We start from the raw sequence: 19,624 nt of genomic DNA, 5'->3' as shown, positions 1-19,624 counted from the left end.
ATGTGGATTTTCAACTGCATGGGGCGGGCGGTCACTGTCCCTAACCCTCACGTTGTTCAATACTCACCTTAGTCTTTTCACTTTGTGGTACCTTTTAATGAAAATAATTTCCCAATTTCAATATAGCTAAGTGTGTCAAACTTAAGACGGTATTTGACTTAAGAAATCCTTTCCAAAGCCATTTTCATATTTCCCAAATAGTCATAAAATATTTCCCTGTATCATTTTCAATAGAATTACAACATAAAAAACTTGGTAGTGCTGCTATATACATTTAGGTAGAAAAAATTCACTGGAGTTGATTTTTATATATGATATGGAATACAGATCCAATTTCATTTTGTTCCTGTATGAATTACCCTATCATCCTATCACCTTTTATTAAAAAGGCTGTCCTTCCTGCATTCAGCAGGACCAGCCATTAGACTCTTATTAACCTCTCCATCAAATCAGGGTTCAATCTGAAAGAGTTTTTAAATCCAGGTTTCTAAGTCTCATCACAGACTGGGGGTGGGAGAATGCCAGATGGGATGGAGGATCACACCAGGACTCTGGATTTCTAAGTTCCTTAGCTAATGTGCAAGCAGCCAACGTGGCTCCTACCAACAGATGGACACTGCGGAACCCCTGGAAATGAGTCCCATGAGTTCCTTCCAGCTTTAGGATCCCTTACTTTCTTACAAGTCTCTAGGCTACTTGTTTCTTACCATTCAAGAATATGGAAAAATGTGTAAAAGTCTTATTACAAAGAAATACAACACATATCAAATTCTAAAAACTAATACATGATTTTATTTATAATATTCAACATATCGCCTACTATTGCCCGTGTCCATTTAGGTATTCCTCAGTTACAGCTTTCATTTTTCAAAATAAAGATTTTTGAAAATATACTCAGGGAGCACAAAGTATACTAAATATTTTACTAATTTGATACCCCATGGGCATCAATTACCAACAGTATGGAAAAGGGGTTAATATAAAACAATACAAAAGCGTTACAAACAATAGCTTATCAATATTATCTTCATTCCATTAGCAGAATTTACTCACGCAGTTACCTTTATTCGGGAAATGATTTCATTTACAAAACTATTATTCTTTGCGATCACCTCAGCTTTTAGCTGTTTTAACTTTCTTGTGATGCTTTCTTCTGACATTTCAGTAAAGGGCACTTGCTTTACCTTGGATAGAAACTCTTGAATAATTTTTTCACCTTGCTGAAAAAAAACATGTGAACATTTTATTAGTCTTTTAAAAATGACTTTTCTAAAAGTCACATTAAATAGTAATGACTTGTTTCATTACAATTTCAATCTAAACATACCACCCAATATTTAAACATTCTTTAAAGTGCACACCATTTAGAATTTATAGCAAAGCCCTCAGTTGACTGTATTTCTTCATAGCAAGTTATTAAAAGGGTATTTTCAGCTGCTAATGACAAAGGGGCTGAATATTTTAGTAGTTTCCAAACCCCTCAGGTTTTGTAATTGATACATAACTTAGCCTACTGGGGAAAAAAAGAACTCAAGGTTTACAAATACGGTGAGGCATAAACATTCACTGAAAATTTAGTAATCATACACACACACACACACGGGATGTTTCTTCTTTATTTTACTGCCTAGTTATTGCCGTTCTAAAGAACATGGTTGTTACTTGCTGTGTGAACCATGGGGAAATTCCTTAACACATATTCCTCATCCATAAAATAGGGACAATAATATTATGAGCAACACAGGGCTGCTGTGAGAATTAGAGTTAGGATGTGCACAGTGCTAAGAACAGTGCCTGGCAAAAGGTATAATGTTTATCACTACGTTTGAAACGGAACTAAAGTCCGCTACCAGTGAGCCAGTTGGCCATATATACCTTAAGGTGAAAGGTAGATAACCCAAATGAGAAGATAAAGAACTACATCTCTGTTAAATAACAAGTGCCTTTCCCCCCAATAGAGTAAAATCTAGACTGAGTAACATTGATAATTCTATGTTATATGTCTCCCTTAAGAATTTTTAAAAAGTTCATTTTAAGTAACGTTATCAAAAGTACATGATTTCTGTTCTAATTGGAACCAATTACATAAAGGAGTCTACCTAATCCTGGATCGTGGATAGCTGTGGTGCTGATACTAAGACCATTTCACATCCAGAATGGCAATCTTCCCTAGGTAAAACTATTAACAAGTTATAATACATTTCTCCTGCTTGTATAGACACAACAGATAAAATCTTCAAAAACCATACCCATCATCTGTTATTGTAACATCTATCCAAATAAGAACAAAAATTTCACTGAGTAAAAGCTAACAATGTGCCAAGAAGTTGTCACAATGCATTATCACAGTAAATGCTGCCAGAAGTAAATTAAGATTCTTTTGTTATTATGGAAAACTATGAATAATAGTCCTTTAATTTTTTAAAAATACACTGGGCAAATAAATGCTTATACCTTTCTGCGTGAACACCTCAATTTCACCCACCACTCAGAAGGTCCAACTTAAGATCCACTTCTCCCACAAGAACTGAAAAGCCTGCCCAAGACAGCTTTCCTGAGTAAACACCTGTCACATTCTCTATGACATGGTCACTATTACTACGTTCCCAACTAGTTTCTAAACAACTGGAGGGCAGGAGCTGTTTATTTATCATCTTAACTAGTAAGCATTTGAGTAAATATGTAATTTAACTGGACTTGATCTATTTGTTTATAGGTAATCAAAGATGTGTGTGGACTTTTATAACTCCTCTGAATTACATATTTTAAACCTACACTAATATTCCTATCCTCCTACTTTTGAAATCTGGTACTTGAAATGATATCTTTTGATTGTGCAGATGTGTGTAGTGGTGAAACCAAAATGATAGAGATGGATTCGTTGCCATGCAAAGAAATGTTAGTAGAAACCAATAATGAATGATCAATAATTAAAAAGAATCATACAGGGGAAAAAATAACTACAAGAACAATCTGACAAACCTCTCTTTCCAGATAGCATCTCTTTGCTGCTGGTTCCATTTCATCACATTCCTGTGGTTTCCCAATATTCTGAAATTCCTCCAACTCCAGGGCTTTCTGTTTAGCACACTCTATTACATGCCTGGGAAAATTAGCAAGCTCAGCAACATGAATCCCAAAACTTTGATCACAGACACCTACAAGAAATTTGGGGAGTAGGAAGAGAGGGCAATGTATGTAAATGGAATTTATTTTTCTCACTGTGTCATCAGGAAACTTAATCTTGCATTTTTCAAATGCATTAGCCAAATGTTTCAGAGTAACTTAAAGAAATTTTAATTAAGCCTCCAATGAAAAGTGATTATGACTTGGCAGTACAGCACTATATTTTATCCTTGACAAATGTAGTAGGAAAAATTATAAAAACAGAGAAAAAAGGCTTGATAGATAATCCTCAAAGGTCTAGACAAATAACTGAATCTGAAGATTAATCAACACAATATCTCTGAGGTTTTCTTATTTCAAAAGGGAGGAACTAAAGTACTATGGAAAAAAAGACAGATAAATATAAAGTGTCTCTAATTAGGAGCAACATTTAATTCAAAATATACTTCATATGACAATGAAACTTTGGACCCAAATGTAGACCAGTAAGTTTACCGACTAGGCATGTTATCTTTACCCCTGTGGGTAGAAAATAAACTGACTTAAGATATTCCTTCCAAATGTTTAGTATCAACGATGCTCACAGTGTTATCATGGAGCTCCCATTTTTGCCTCAACTGTAAATTTTCTTTTGGCCTAGTAGACATCCCAAGCATTCTGGAGCTGGATATTTTACACAACTTAGAGAAACAAAAATAAAATGGAAGCAAGTGTTTGATAAACATCCACAGTGAAGGACAAACCTGTTCCTATCTTCACCTGATCTTTTTCAATATTTTGAACCCATTTCTTTATCACACAAACACTTTTTAAAACCCAAACCTCAACTTCATGCTATATGCCAGGTCTAACCAAGAGTATCTATATTCTCTATCAACAATAATGATGCAAATAGTAACTCAAAAGGATTCCTACAAACATAAGCAAAAAAGAATTAAAAATAGTACCTTATTTATATGCAACCAACAGATAACAGAAAAAACATGTTTGTGGAAAATAAAAAAGCCATCTAAAAAAGCTATTCTGATGTCTAATGAAATGTTAGAGCAATAAAAACTTTATAGTATGTTAATCTTATCAATGCAGTCACCTGATTAGCTGCCAGACCCACTAACAACAAACTTTTCTGAAAGGTTGAAATACCAACAATTTAAGTTGTAACTACCAACAATTTCAAGATCTCTGGAAACCCCAACTTTAAGCTGTTTATATAAAAAGGAGTAGGAAATGGCAACCCACTCCAGCATTCTTGCCTGGGAAATCCCATGGAGAGAGGAGCCTGGCAGGCTACAGGCCATGGGGCTGTAAAAATTGGACACAACTTAGTGATTAAACCACCACCACAGCTAATTTGACAAGAAAACATGGTGACCTGAGAGGTAGTATAAAATCCCTGATGATGTTCAGAGTATAGATCATGTTTTTGGTGACTGCTTAAAATGAATGGTTCTATTATGAGACATAGAAATGTAAATAATGTACCCATGTCCCTGTCCCTACACCGTAAAGAGGTAAACGTTTTACAGATCAAACTTCAACAATTCACCCTACTGTAGAATAAGGCAATTACCAATGATTCCAAGGGTAGGAACGCTGAATTTACACTACACCAGTGGAATGTGCTCACCTTTCTTCACCTGATAAAGCATAGTTAAAGTCTCCTCAGTAGTCAGTGCTGTGACATGTAGATTATTAACAGTTGGTATCTGATTGGCCAAGGCTGTAAGTTCATGAAAATGGGTTGCAAACATGCAAAAAGCACCGATCTTTGTTGCAATGTACTCGGATATAGCCCACGCTAATCCAAATCCATCATAGGTAGAGGTTCCTCTTCCCAGCTCATCTATGATTATTAAGGAATCTTTGGTTGCAGACCTGAAACACATGATTACATGAAAATTCCCCATGACGCAGCATGTGGTAACACAAGAAAAAAAAAATTAGGCAATACAATGAGAAAGTGTGCCACAAGCATTAACAGATTATAAAAGGAAACAAATGGTGAATAAGCATTTTTTAAATTACCAATCCCACTAGCTCATCTAAGAATTTCCAGATAAAGCATTTCTTGGCAATCAAATCAGTCAAGATTTAAAAAAAAACAACCAAAGAACATGGGACAAGGGTGTGGTGATACCCTCACATACATGGCTGACGGTCACATACATCTCTATGTGCCTGCTACAACCCTGCCAACACCACATACTAGCATTTTCTTTTCTCTTTAACCAAATGTAAGAAGGGGAACTTTACCAATTACTATACAGAAGCCTGTACTGCTTTTATAATTCCCCACAAAGAATAATCAATACATAATTTATTAAGGATCTACTATATGCAGAGTACTTCAGAAGACTCCAAGAAACAGAAGGCACAGCCTCCCTGTCTACAAGGACGCACCTAAAAATAAAATAAAGACAAGAGATTTCATAACCTCTAAAATAAAAAGCTAATAAATTACAGGCATGTCATAGAGTCTGAAGAAACACTTGTGACCTTAGGCACATGAGACAAAGAAAGTCATCAAAGAAGTAGAATTTCTGTTAAAGGCATGTAAAGATTAGAAAAGGACTTGGTAAACAGCAAGGAAGGAAGTGTGTTCAGGCAGTGTGAACAGTGTAAGCAAAAGCATGACAGTGGAGAGACTCATAAGGTGAACAGCCACTGGAAACCTTAAGAAGACAACTCGACAAATCAAAGATGGGCCTTCCCGGGTGGTCTAGAGGTTAAGACTGTGCTTCTACTGCAGGGGGCACGGGTTTTATCCTGGGCTGGGGAACAAAGACCCCGCATGCCACATGGTATAGCCAAAAAATAATAAAAGAAGCTTTCCACAACCATCACCCTTTTATAATATAAAGTGGGACTTCCCTGGTTGCCCAGCAGTAAGGAATCCACCTTGCAATGCAGGGGACGCAGGTTTGATCCCTCATATGGGAAGATTCCTCATGCCACATGGTATAGCCAAAAAATAATAAAAGAAGCTTTCCATAACCATCACCCTTTTATAATATAAAGTGGGACTTCCCTGGTTGCCCAGCAGTAAGGAATCCACCTTGCAATACAGGGGACGCAGGTTTGATCCCTCATATGGGAAGATTCCTCATGGCAACTAAGACCCAACACAGAAAAATAAATAAACAAAGAGTTAAAAAAAAAATGATAACATAAAGTACATAAAGCTCACAGGAAAACTATTAAACTAAATAAAAGATTGCAAATGTATCAAAGGACAGAGACATCCACTTCCACTTTCAGGAGACTGGGAACTGTACTCACCTGAGAATAGAAGCAGTTTCTAACATTTCAGCCATAAATGTGGAGACTCCTTTCAACTGACTGTCACCAGCCCCTACCCGGGCCAAGATGCAGTCCACAATGGACACTTCTGCCCACTCACATGGCACAAAACACCCGATCTGGGCCATGAGAACTACCACCCCAGTCTGGCGAATATATGTTGATTTCCCTCCCATATTGGGACCTATAAAACAAATTATATCAATAAGCAAGATTATTAACTTATTTTTGCTAATAATAATTGACTATTAGTCCCAAGCTGCACATTGATGACTCTCTCGTGATACAACATACGAAAAGCAGACCACAGGCTGCCCAAAGGCATGAACAAAGTCCCCGCCTTACACTAGTCCCTGCAACAATGCCATTTTCTCTTCAGACAAACCTATGCCGTGCCCTTCTTCAAAAGAACCCATGAAAAATATATCTCATCTGTAATCTGACTATGGTCTAGGAAGACCATATAGGTACTGCCCCACAGCTCACACAGCTGCCTGTAGGATAACTTTATGACATTCAGGAAAGCAGTACTGGCCTAACTGATTAATTAACTAAACACTATTAATTCATTAATAATGGGTCTAGTAGAGAATGAATCAGTGTGATCAAATCCTTCAAATCACGTAAACTCCACACTAAAACCCAAGGACATGACCTACTTTTGGAAAATGTGAAATTTACCAATTAATGGGTTAGACCATGGGTCCCCAACCTCCGGAAACTAATGCCTGATAATCTGAGGTGGAGCCGATGTAACAACAGAAATAAAGCATACCATAACGGTACTGGGCTTGAATCGCCCCCAAACCATCCCTTCCCCCACCCTGGTCCGTGGGAAAATTGTCTTCCATGAAACTGGTCCCTGGTGCCAAAAAGGCTGGAGATGATGGGTTAAGTTATACGAACAACTCAAAAATCGAATTAGGGGAATAAAATATAATCACTGACTGCTTCCCAAACACATTTACCCAAAGACTCCTACCACCCCCGCACTCTAACACTTCTGTTTTCTAGAATCTGGTTAAGATCTCTCAAAATGCTTTAGTCTGAGACCTGCTACATTGGTCTACACACAAATCTACTTTTTTTAGTTTCACATGAATATAGTATTGTGTCTTTAAAAGAACTGCTATCCTGAGCTGAAGTCATTCCAGCAGCTAATTCTGCTTGACCTTCAATGACTTCACTACTGAAAAGGTCTGGCCCAAAGGTGCACTTTGAGGATGAAGAGATGTTTATTTTGAAATGCACTGAACCTCTGGAATAGCAGTTTCATTCTTATTCATTCATATATTCATTCACTCACATGTTATTAATATATTACTAACTAGTATGAAAAAACATTCTTTTTCTACCATCAACGACTAGGATTTTCTGCATCAACCTAAAATAACCATCTGCTCCAACATAAACAAAGGGAAACACTATTCCCCAAAAGCCCATAAACAAGATTTCTACCAGTAATGATGTGGAACATCTGTTTATCTTTTTCAAAGTGAACATCATTAGGAATAAATGCGACTTCATCTTGAACTTCCACACAAGCATGTCTGGATGCTTTCAGTGTAATTCTGCCTCGTCCTTTTTCCAAAATGACCGGCCGTACATATGGAACAGGTGCTGCATCGGACACATGAGCAAAGCTGACAACAGCATCCAGCTGAGCTAACACATCGTTGAGTGTCTGCATCGGTTCTACGTAGCCTATGAAAAAACAGAGTACACAGGAAGACGGAATAAGAAAAAATGCAGAGAAGCAGCTTTAAGAATAAATTCAACCTGATTCCATTTGTGAATTCAAAATCCACTTCCTAATTTATATACTTAAAAAAAATTAACAGAGGTTTCTGCTATAACTAAACGTGAAAGGAACACCTAAAATTCAACAAGAGGTTAAAATGTCTTGTCACATTTTTCTCCCTACTATCAACAGATTTCAAAAACCCCTTACCAAAATCCATTAAAATACAAAAGCACATGGCTGCTTATATAAAGAATTGAGGCAGAGGTTTAAAAAAAAAAAATAAGAAAAAGTTTTCATGGGAGCACTTTCATGATATATTGCAAGTAAGAAAAGCAGGGCGAGGCACAGTTCTAAATTTTAAGAGCCTGAAACCAGGATGGCATTTCACAATTATCCTAAGAAACCTGCAAACACCAGGTAATAAGATATAATGGGGCTGTCAAGATTGTTACTTGAGGTTTTTTCCTGCCTTGCAATTAAGTTTTAGCATAAACTTAGATCCATAATTGTCACTTAAAACACTTTCAACAAGATTCTACTCTGCTACAGCAGTAAAACTAAAAGTTATTACATACATTAAACAGTCCCTCACACATGCTAGAGAAAGCATGATTAGCCAATAAAAAGGGGCCAAATTTTTAGAACAGATTCTAAAATTTTAATAGGTTGGAGGGGTTGGTGTAACAGGCCCCTGGGTCACGTGGAACTATCACGTGGGTATCAACGTGTCCAGAGCCTTAAGAGCCATTCCAGAGAACACCATCTCATTTTAGAAAATACAACATTATGAGCTTAATCAAATACAGGAAATCCGATTCATCTTTGACTGCCTTATCCCCCATAAAAGTGAGAATATAAAAATTCATGTATAAATGGCCAAATACAAATAATTCTTAATGTTTCACTTTAAAATTTATTCCTGTTTTATCTAACATATAAAACAGGGGGGAAGGGGAGAGTTCTCATTACCCTACCATACAGCAATAGGAACCTTTGAGAATTACTTAAATATCAGTGGAGTACTTATATAATTCTCACAAAACTTCTAACATACTAACATGAATAGGTTTATAATAAAAGAAAACAAGCCTCTCAATCAAGAGTCTGTATTTGGTATCTCACATCAACTGGTTCTTAACAGTATCACCTTTTCTGGTTTAAGAATAAGAGAGAAAATTAGAAAAATGATCTATTATATTTTTAATAAAGATAGTTTACAATGTGTATATTAGACCAAGAAGAGATTTCATTTCAATTCAAGGTGACTCCCAATACAAAACCTTCTTTTCAAATGTTAAAATCTAACAGCTTTAACCTACTAGGTGCTTAACGAATATTAGTTAATATTATTTTGGGGGAAGACTTCCAGTTTGAATTTACGCAGTGTATTTTTAGGGTCCTTACAAGTGTCATCTAGGAAGGAACATAATTCAGCTAGAAGAAGATCACCATGCTACAGTGATCTGATTAACACCAAACAAAAATGTAATTACAGATCTCATTCATCTCAACACAAATATAAGGTATAATAAAACCCTTTAAAAGTGTTAGGTTTCTTTCTGATTTACTATAAAAATTCATAACAGTAAAACAATTTACAAAACTATACATGCTTATACTTTTTAAATGACTTAGTAGTCCTAAATAATTCAGTACCCATATCCTGAGAACAAGTAGGAGGACATCCTCCTACTTAATCACAATACAACCCAAGAAGTATGACACCAATACCTTATTATCTTATATTAAACTTTGCCAATTTGTCTTAATGGTGTCCTTTATAGCTAGTCTCCAGGTCCAACCCCTAGTCCCAGATTCAATCAAGGATCATCCTCATGTCTTTGACTATCCTGTCACTTTAAGTCTCCTTTAATCTGGAACACAATCTGCCAATTTCTTCTTTGCTTCCATGAACCTGACATGCTTTTTGTCTGTTATGTTTTGGCCAAGCTGCATGGCACATGAGAACTTAGTTCCCTGACCAGGGATAGAAACCTTGCCCTCCTGCACTGGAAGCTTGGAGCCTTAATCACTGGCAAGTCCTGACACTGAAATTTTTAAAGAGTGCAGGCCTTAAAAAGTTTGTCCCACGATCTAAATTTATCCAACATTTTTCTTCTTGTTACTATTCAGGTTAAACTTTTTTTTGGTCAGGAACACTACAGGCCTATCCTGGAGATATTGCAGGTTCAGTTCCAGACCACTGCAATAAAAGGAATATCACAATAAAGCGAGTCACACAAATGTTTTGGTTTCACAGTGCATATAGAAGTTATATTTACACTATACATTGCTAAAGAATGCTAACCATCATCTGACAAGGCAGAGTTGCCATAAACCCTCAATTTGTAAGACAAGACAAAATAAGACATTACCTGTGAGTACAATGAGGTATGCCTGTACACGGGTGATATCATATCTTTTCCTTGACATCACATCAAGAAACACATAATGTCATTTGTCATTGGCAATGTCAACCTTGATCACTTGGCTAAGGTTAATTCTTTGGTGTGTTTTTTTTTAAGGCACAATAAAGGTTATGCTCAATACACACACATGATGATAGGCAAAGACTTCCAGCTTAACACATCACCACCTACCCTGTGCTATATACATTCATTCCATGCTAAGGGCAGTATCATAGAGCCAAGTCAGGCTGTCCTTTCAATTATATGACAATCATCTTGGGAGCTCCCTGGCAGTCCAGTGGATGGGATTCAGTACTTCTAACTGCTGTGGCCTTGGTTCAATCCCTGTTCAGGGAATTAAGATACCACAAGCCATACCACATGGCCGGAAAAAAAAAAAAAAAAGACAATCGTTTCTAACAGGTGTCCTCAAGAACAGACTGAAAATCTATGAAATGGCACGCAGAACTCAAAAAAGCTTGCTGCCTATATAATTTCTATTTGCTTTATTTCCATAACCTAGAGCATGAGCTCCTACATCTAAGGTATTAGTGCCTTATAGTCCCTAGTGTTTCTTTTCCTTGTTACAACTACAAGTTTTGTGCTTTTCTGTCTGTCTTTGTTTTACAGAATATTGCAGAATATTCCCATTCCTTAGCCTGCACTAGCTCATCTTTCTAGGTACGAGAGCAGCTTCCAGTTAATTTTCCTAATGCAACACAGCATGCATTCCTTCAGAGGAAGCTTCTTAACACAACAGTCATAGTGTGCAGCAGCTTTAAAAAACAAAAACAAAAAACCCACTCTTCAAACAGCCCAATATTACTACTGTTACCAAAATCCAGGTCATTTTCCAAACATCTAATGTATTGGTGCTATTAAATTTACCTGAAGAAATATTGACAATTTCTTTAACAATGGCATTCTGGGCTTCCTCATATTCAGTTTTATTTTTGGTGTACTCTTCATTGAGAGAAGTCAGTTTACTGCAAATCAAGATAATGGTATTAGAAGTATTAAAACATCCACTGGAGGTAATGTGCACTACCTCTGAAATATATCTGGAGTATTATCCTATAAAGCATCAAAACAATAATTAAAATGGAAACATCAGTAGAAAATGGGCAACTCATTAGGGGTGGATGTGACTGGAATTCAGTGTATTAACATTTATGCTGTTTGTAATGGCCCACTGGCACAATTCTTGCTATAAAAATTATTCCCTTGAGTAAAATTCTGATCTGTAATCTTTTCTAAAATATTTAAATGTAGTCTTCATCCCTATTAGGACAGAGGCCATCTTCACTTTTAAAATACACACACAAGCAGCACTATTTACAACACCCAAGATATGGAAGCAAATCAACTGCCCATCAACATATGAATGGATAAAGGTGTGGTGTGTGTGTATATTACTCAGCCATTAAAAATAATGAACCACTTGCAGAAATGTGAATGGATCTAAAGAATATTATGCTTAGAGAAATAAGTCAGAGAAAGACAAATAATCAACTACCCCAATTAAACAACAACACACACACACACTCCACACAGTTTCTCTTATTACCGTAGGAAACTGTCTTTTCATACTCAAAGTTGTCAAAGTAAGGAAAATGTTTTGAAAACAATTCTACTGAGTGGTTTAAAGGGAAAATAAAAATTATAGGTTAAAACAAAAAATGAAGAAGAAAAATGAGAATAGAGAAAAAATATTCACTGATATCAAAGGAAGGGAATTAAGTTAAAACACAAAAAAACAAGGTGAGGGGCTTACAGCAGATTCAAGAAAGAGGTGAAGTACTTACAAGAAGGAGGAAAATATTAGTCAATCAAGGCAGTAACTGTGAACATGATGCTGTCGGCCAATGGCATAACACACATATACAGCTCAAGAGCAGTAGAGGAGCACTAAAAGACTACTGTGAAACAGGCAAGTGGAAAGAATTAAAGGAAAAAAGAGAGAAGCAAAGATACTAAAAAGTGAGAGATTGCTGTGTGAAATGAAGAGCTGCCAGAGAGAAAGGTGTGGGCAGGGATCAGATTGTATAGGTTATGGTACAGATTTTATATTTTTCCTGATGACAGACATCAGAGGTTTTTAAGGACAATTATATGATCACAAAGTCAGACCCATGGCAAGCATTCAACTTGCTGACACAAATCAATGAACAAATAAACAAATGAACTTTTCACAACTTTTGGAACCACTGTTGTCATTCAGTTCAACTTCTTATAGTTCTATTTTGGCTTAGGTAAGACAGAACTTTTGGGGGGTTATATCATCTTCAAATCACTTACTGGTCAGTTATAACGTATAAATTTCTTGAATCAGGGATATAGTGTGATCAAGAAATAGCAACTAATAAATCTAGTAACAGAAGATCTAGGTCTGATATCCTCTATTACTAGTTGTCCAGTCCTGGGGAACTGGAGTTTCAGTTTCTCCGTCTAAAGGTGAGAACTATGACCTGTGCTATTTATCTCAGAGGGCTGTATGAGAAACAAACTAAACAGACACACCGTTTTTCATAACTAGGTTGTCTGAACACCTAGAATAATGTCTGCATGTAACAGACACTCAAAAACACTAAATAAATGGATAAAAGAGGGGCGTATATACAAAAGCTAACTGGAAATACAAAGAATACCCAAGAAGGGCGGGAGTAAGGCTGGCCGTAAGTTCTAAAATAATACAGAAGAGAAAGGATCATGCCCTTACTCTCCCAGTTACTTTATTTTTAAATAATTCTTTTTCACTAATAAGTAATTTGCCTCAGGAGCTTCCTAACATAAGCAAGAGAAAACACGTAAAAAACTACTAAGATTTTTTCCAACATTAACATTATTTAAAAAAAAAAAACTTATAGTCTAAATGAATGGCCTCATTAAAGTTGGTAGCATCTCCCTAAACTAAATGACACATCAACTGATATACCAGAAGAATAACAAAACTTTCTTAGAAAAAATAAACATGAAAATAACTAATAGAGATATGAAGGGAACTAACTCTAACAGATATGCAAATACAAAAAAAATGTAATATAATCTATTTCATATTGATAAAAAGATAAAGAGAGATATGTGAAAGAATAATCTTAAACCCAAAGTGCCACTTCAGTGAATGAGGAAAAGCTGAATTATTCAACAAGTAGCATTAGGATACCTTCCTCTCATAAGGAAAAAAAAAGCTTCAATCTTATTTTATGCCTTGTATCAAGAAATAAAATAAAACTTCCTTATCATGCAACATTCACATTTCATCAGAGAATAGTTTATGGAACTAGTAAAGATTTAATTTAACATAGGCTTACAAACCTGTTTGTAAATTTAACACCATTCTTCTGGATATCTACTGTACTGAAATTTTTATTATTACGAAGGACTTTTTCTTCCTTGCATGTTACTCGGAAATAATAGCCAAACTGTGTGCTGGAATCCAGTTTAATCTGTTTGCCAGGATCTAAGCCTTCATGATCAGGAAAAAAAAGAAAGAGTATGTCATAGACATGTACAGCCTTTTTAAATGTAAGTGTTCAGAATACTTAAATCTAAATAGTGAAAAATATACTTTTATTGTTTACATGACAGCATACTGGAAATTATTTATACTATCCGACTGGGAAAGATGCACATCCCACTTAACTCAAAAAACTACATGAATTAAGGATATCTACAAAATATTTAAACCCCCCTTTTAATGTTAGCCTGTGATGTGGAGCCCGTGCTGTGTAAACCCATCCAAGGTCCCAGGGCACCAGCAGTGGGGTAGCTCAGTGTTTCAGATGCTATGGGCACGAGGATAGGTAAGGTATGGTTGTTACCCTTGAAGAGTTCTGCTGAAGGTTCTTTAGTTAACCAAAGCCTTTCCCTGGAACTAATATAGAATATAATTAAAGAAAACAAATATACTTTCCAAAGAAAAATGTGAGACTCTGAGATTGACAACGAAGCTCTAGAAAACACTAGTCCGTGTACTCTGTTAAGTGTAGGGAGCATCACAAAAAAGGCAATGATGAATCAGCTAGACTATGCACCTAAGATTTTTTAATTTTTACCCTTGTCCTCTCCTCATTCATTCATCAATGTGATCTTTAGACCCCAAATCAGAAGGGAGAGATAGTACCTTAAAACTTAAGATAAATAAATGTATTTGCTAAAGCATGACTATGGAGTACTAGAAACAGCAAACAACTGAAGACCGATCTCACCTGACCAGGGAGGAGACACATAAAGAGAACACGCAGAGATCTATAAGATGAGGAGGGTGGATTTCAATATCCTTCAAGTCAAAGATTAAATCTAGGATCAAGTTCATATATGAACTCTCCATGGAAACTTTTTTTTTTTTTTAATTTTATATATGTTGGTATGGGCATATACAACAGGGGGCTTCCCAGGTGGCGCAGTGGTAAAGAATCTGCCTGCCAACGCAGGAGACTCAAGAGATGCAGGTTTGATCCCTGGGTCAGGAAGATCCTCTGGAGAAGGAAATGGCAACCCCCTCCATTATTTCTGCCTGGAAAATTCCACGGACTGAGGAGCCTGGTGGACTATAGTCCACGGGGTCGCAAAGAGTCAGACATGACTGAGCACATATGGGCATATACTAGTGATACTGCTCTGCGGGACCTTCTAATGTGCTCAGATTTACTCATTTAACATAGAAGTCAAAGATGCTCATTACAAAGAGGTTTATAAATTCAGAGCCAGACAGAACAAAACAGTGTGAGACAAAATAGGGAATAAGCTAGGGAATTTAAAACAAGTGATTTTTAAAGTTGATATTAATGAAGTGCTTGGGAACCCCAAAGCCAAATCAATGAACTATTCCTAATAGAATTAGGCTTACAGAAAGAGTGTCATTTAAGACAGGTCTTACTTAAAAGATGTTGCAAGGGCAATATGGGGTGACTTGTTTGGCAGGAATGTGCGGTCATCCTGGGATTAGAGAAATTGGTTAAGAGATGAATCTGAAGGGGAGGCCAGGCCCCAGATGTAAAGAATCCTGTATGTAAACTTTATGTGACTGTAATTTTATACAGTAGAAAACGGGCACTTTAAACAAGGAGGTGGCATGATCAACTGTGTCTTCTAGCTCCAGTGTGGATACTATATAGACAAAAGAATTATTCAAACCTTCAAGGACCCATTCTTACCTAGATCTCTAGCTGCACTTACTAATGTTGACTGCATCTTCTTTTCTAAGTCATCCATTATTTCTCTTAATTCACTCAAGTTAGGATCAAATGAAGGTTTTACAAGGAATTCATGGTTTTCCACCTATAAACAGAACAAAGAGTAGCCAAATTTTATCAGTGATGGATAAAGATGGAAGTCATGTAATTCTTTGCTTATTTAAAATTCACTAATGTTTTGAGTTAAATGATTCACTATCTGTAAGTTATTCAGTCACAACTGTAAAGGAGTTTTTACTGATTAACAGATGTAAAGAGTTCTATTTATTAGGAGCTGAGACCTCTAGATACACAAAAATTATTCATGTCAAACAGCTTAGTGCTAATGATGCTTTTAACACTAACAGTATACGTTATTTTTATTTATATTTTTTCCCTAAACAATGTTTAAAGACTGTAACAGAATGGTTTTTGCCCAAACCAAGGATCTACCTTAGGAATTTCAGAAAGTTAGCTCTTGAAATCCTTTTTTGAAAGAAAACAAAATGACTAAAACTTGAACAGACAAAATTCTGAAAGACTTATTTTTTAAAAAAAAGAATGAAGTCTATCCACACATATTAAAAAGACCTAATTTCATACAAAAATGAGTCAGTTTTCTAAAATGAGGAAATTTTTAAAAAAATCAGTATGTGAGACTGATATAAATTCCTAATTACTACCCATTTAATCACAGCATATCTTCTCCACATACCAAAATTGAACACAAGAATGAGGAAATAAAATATTACAGAAAACTATCAAAAAAGAGAATAAAACATTTATCAAATAACTTTCTCAATTTAAACCAACAAAAGATTTTATCATATACTAAAATTTTAAATTTCAAACAAAACTAACTTTTTTTAAAGGCAAAAGATTTGTAAAAATAGCTTTGTAAAATATAAAAATGTAAAAGTTGACATTTTCTTTTTTAAAAAGGCACTCGTTTGCATGTATGAGAAAAACATCAAGTCATTAACTGGGCAAGTATAAAAATATACAACTCACAGATGAGAAAATAAGTAGTAATCTAAAGTCACAGAAAACTGCTAAAGCTCCATAATAATAAAAGGCATGAATATTTAAGCACCCTTAAGGTATTATTCTACAGCTTTTTTTTTTTTTTTTAAAGAAAAAGAAACCTATTCCCCAATACTAATGAGGCTACAGTGAAATTAGTATATTCATTCATTTCTGGTGAGAATCTAAATTGCTATAACCTTAAAAAAACAAAAAAAAAGCAATATGCGACAAGACTCAGAGATATTTGTTATACTCTGACATAGCAATTCTACTCCTAGAAATTCAATCTAAGGAAATAATGCAACAGAAGCAAACAACACATGGATGAATAAGATCTCTCAGATTTATCTGTTATAAGGCCTGGAAATAATAGAACATCACAATATTTGCACAGTTCAGTTCAGTTCAGTTCAGTCACTCAGTCGTGTCTAACTCTTTGCGACCCGATGAGTGGCAGCACGCCAGGCCTCCCTGTCCATCACCAACTCCTGGAGTTCACTCAGACTCACGTCCATCGAGTCAGTGATGCCATCCAGCCATGTCATCCTGTGTCATCCCCTTCTCCTGCTGCTCCCAATCCCTCCCAGCATCAGGGTCTTTTCCAATGAGTCAACTCTTTGCATGAGGTGGCCAAAGTTCTGGAGTTTCAGCTTTAGCATCATTCTTTCCAAAAAAATCCCAGGGCTGATCTCCTTCAGAATGGACTGGTTGGATCTCCTTGCAGTCCAAGGGACTCTCAAGAGTCTTCTCCAACACCACAGTTCAAAAGCATCAATTCTTCAGGGCTCAGCCTTCTTCACAGTCCAACTCTCACATCCATACATGACTACTGGAAAAACCCCAGCCTTGACTAGACAGACCTTTGTTGGCAAAGAAATGTCTCTGCTTTTGAATATGCTATCAAGGTTGGTCATAACTTTCCTTCCAAGGAGTAAGCGTCTTTTAATTTCATGGCTGCAGTCGCCATCTGCAGTGATTTTGGAGCCCAGAAAAATAAAGTCTGACACTGTTTCCACTGTTTCGTCATCTATTTCCCATTAAGTGATGGGACCAGATGCCATGATCTTCGTTTTCTGAATGTTGAGCTTTAAGCCAACTTTTTCACTCTCCACTTTCACTTTCATCAAGAGGCTTTTGAGTTCCTCTTCAGTTTCTGCCATAAGGGGGGTGTCATCTGCATATCTGAGGTTATTGATATTTCTCCCAGCAATCTTGATTCCAGCTTGTGTTTCTTCTAGCCCAGCGTTCTCATGATGTACTCTGCATTTAAGTTAAATGAGCAGGGTGACAATATACAGCCTTGACGTACTCCTTTTCCTATTTGGAACTAGTCTGTTGTTCCATGTCCAGTTCTAACTGTTGCTTCCTGACCTGCATACAGATTTCTCAAGAGGCAGGTCAGGTGGTCTGGTATTCCCATCTCTTTCAGAATTTTCCACAGTTTATTGTGATCCACACAGTCAAAGGCTTTGGCATAGTCAATAAAGCAGAAATAGATGTTTTTCTGGAACTCTCTTCCTTTTTCAGTGATCCAGCAGATGTTGGCAATTTGATCTCTGGTTCCTCTGCCTTTTCTAAAACCAGCTTGAACATCTGGAAGTTCACGGTTCACGTATTGCTGCAGCCTGGCTTGGAGAATTTTGAGCATTACTTTACTAGCGTGTGAGATGAGTGCAATTGTGTGGTAGTTTGAGCATTCTTTGGCATTGCCTTTCTTTGGGATTGGAATGAAAACGGACCTTTTCCAGTCCTGTGGCCACTGCTGAGTTTTCCAAATTTGCTGGCATATTGAGTGCAGCACTTTCACAGCATCATCTTTCAGGATTTGGAATAGCTCAACTGGAATCCCATCACCTCCACTAGCTTTGTTTGTAGTGATGCCTTCTAAGGCCCACTGGACTTCACATTCCAGGATGTCTGGCTGTAGATGAGTGATCACACCATCATGATTATCTGGGTCGTGAAGGTCTTTTTTGTACAGTTCTTCTGTGTATTCTTGCCACCTCTTCTTAATATCTTCTGCTTCTGTTAGGTCTATACCCTTTTTGTCCTTTATTGAGCCCATCTTTGCATGAAATGTTCCCTTGGTATCTCTAATTTTCTTGAAGAGATCTCTAGTCTATCCCATTCTGTTGTTTTCCTCTATTTCTTTGCATTGATCGCTGAGGAAGGCTTTCTTATCTCTTCTTGTTATTCTTTGGAACTCTGCATTCAGATGCTTATATCTTTCCTTTTCTCCTTTGCTTTTTGCTTCTCTTCTTTTCACAGCTATTTGTAAGGCCTCCCCAGACAGCCATTTTGCTTTTTTGCATTTCTTTTCCATGGGGATGGTCTTGATCCCTGTCTCTTGTACAAGGTCATGAACCTCATTCCATAGTTCATCAGGCACTCTATCTATCAGATCTAGGCCCTTAAATCTATTTCTCACTTCCACTGTATAATCATAAGGGATTTGATTTAGGTCATACCTGAATGGCCTAGTGGTTTTCCCTACTTTCTTCAATTTAAGTCTGAATTTGGTAATAAGGAGTTCATGATCTGAGCCACAGTCAGCTCCCGGTCTTGTTTTTGTTGACTGTATAGAGCTTCTCCATCTTTGGCTGCAAAGAATATAATCAATCTGATTTCGGTGTTGACCATCTGGTGATGTCCATGCGTAGAGTCTTCTCTTGTGTTTTTGGAAGAGGGTGTTTGCTATGACCAGTGCATTTTCTTGTGCATATTTGCACAATGGTACATCAATAGAATATTATACAGCTATTTAAATAGACAATGAAGATGACCTAGAAACAAGGACTAAGACTTATGATGACTCCAAGGGAAAAATCAATGCTACAGTGGTGGAC

At 36.6% G+C, this 19,624-nt stretch overlaps 1 protein-coding gene across 1 annotated transcript in view; it reads right to left on the bottom strand.

The window, feature by feature from the left end:
- Positions 1-764: 764 nt before the first annotated feature.
- MSH2 (mutS homolog 2) overlaps positions 765-19,624 on the bottom strand; it is an 82,194-nt gene continuing 63,334 nt past the window's right edge. Inside the window, exons 9-16 of the mRNA XM_061432274.1 lie at positions 15,735-15,858; positions 13,894-14,044; positions 11,467-11,564; positions 7,885-8,130; positions 6,406-6,610; positions 4,754-5,001; positions 2,983-3,158; positions 765-1,220 (exon numbers count right to left, since the gene is read on the bottom strand). Of these exons, the coding sequence (XP_061288258.1) occupies positions 1,050-1,220; positions 2,983-3,158; positions 4,754-5,001; positions 6,406-6,610; positions 7,885-8,130; positions 11,467-11,564; positions 13,894-14,044; positions 15,735-15,858 (1,419 nt within the window). The 3' untranslated portion in view covers positions 765-1,049. The remainder of the gene's footprint in view (positions 1,221-2,982; positions 3,159-4,753; positions 5,002-6,405; positions 6,611-7,884; positions 8,131-11,466; positions 11,565-13,893; positions 14,045-15,734; positions 15,859-19,624) is intronic.

Source organism: Bos javanicus, chromosome 11, assembly GCF_032452875.1.
Source record: "Bos javanicus breed banteng chromosome 11, ARS-OSU_banteng_1.0, whole genome shotgun sequence".
Taxonomy (NCBI): Eukaryota; Metazoa; Chordata; class Mammalia; order Artiodactyla; family Bovidae; genus Bos; species Bos javanicus.
This window is presented reverse-complemented; position numbering and strand designations above follow the sequence as displayed.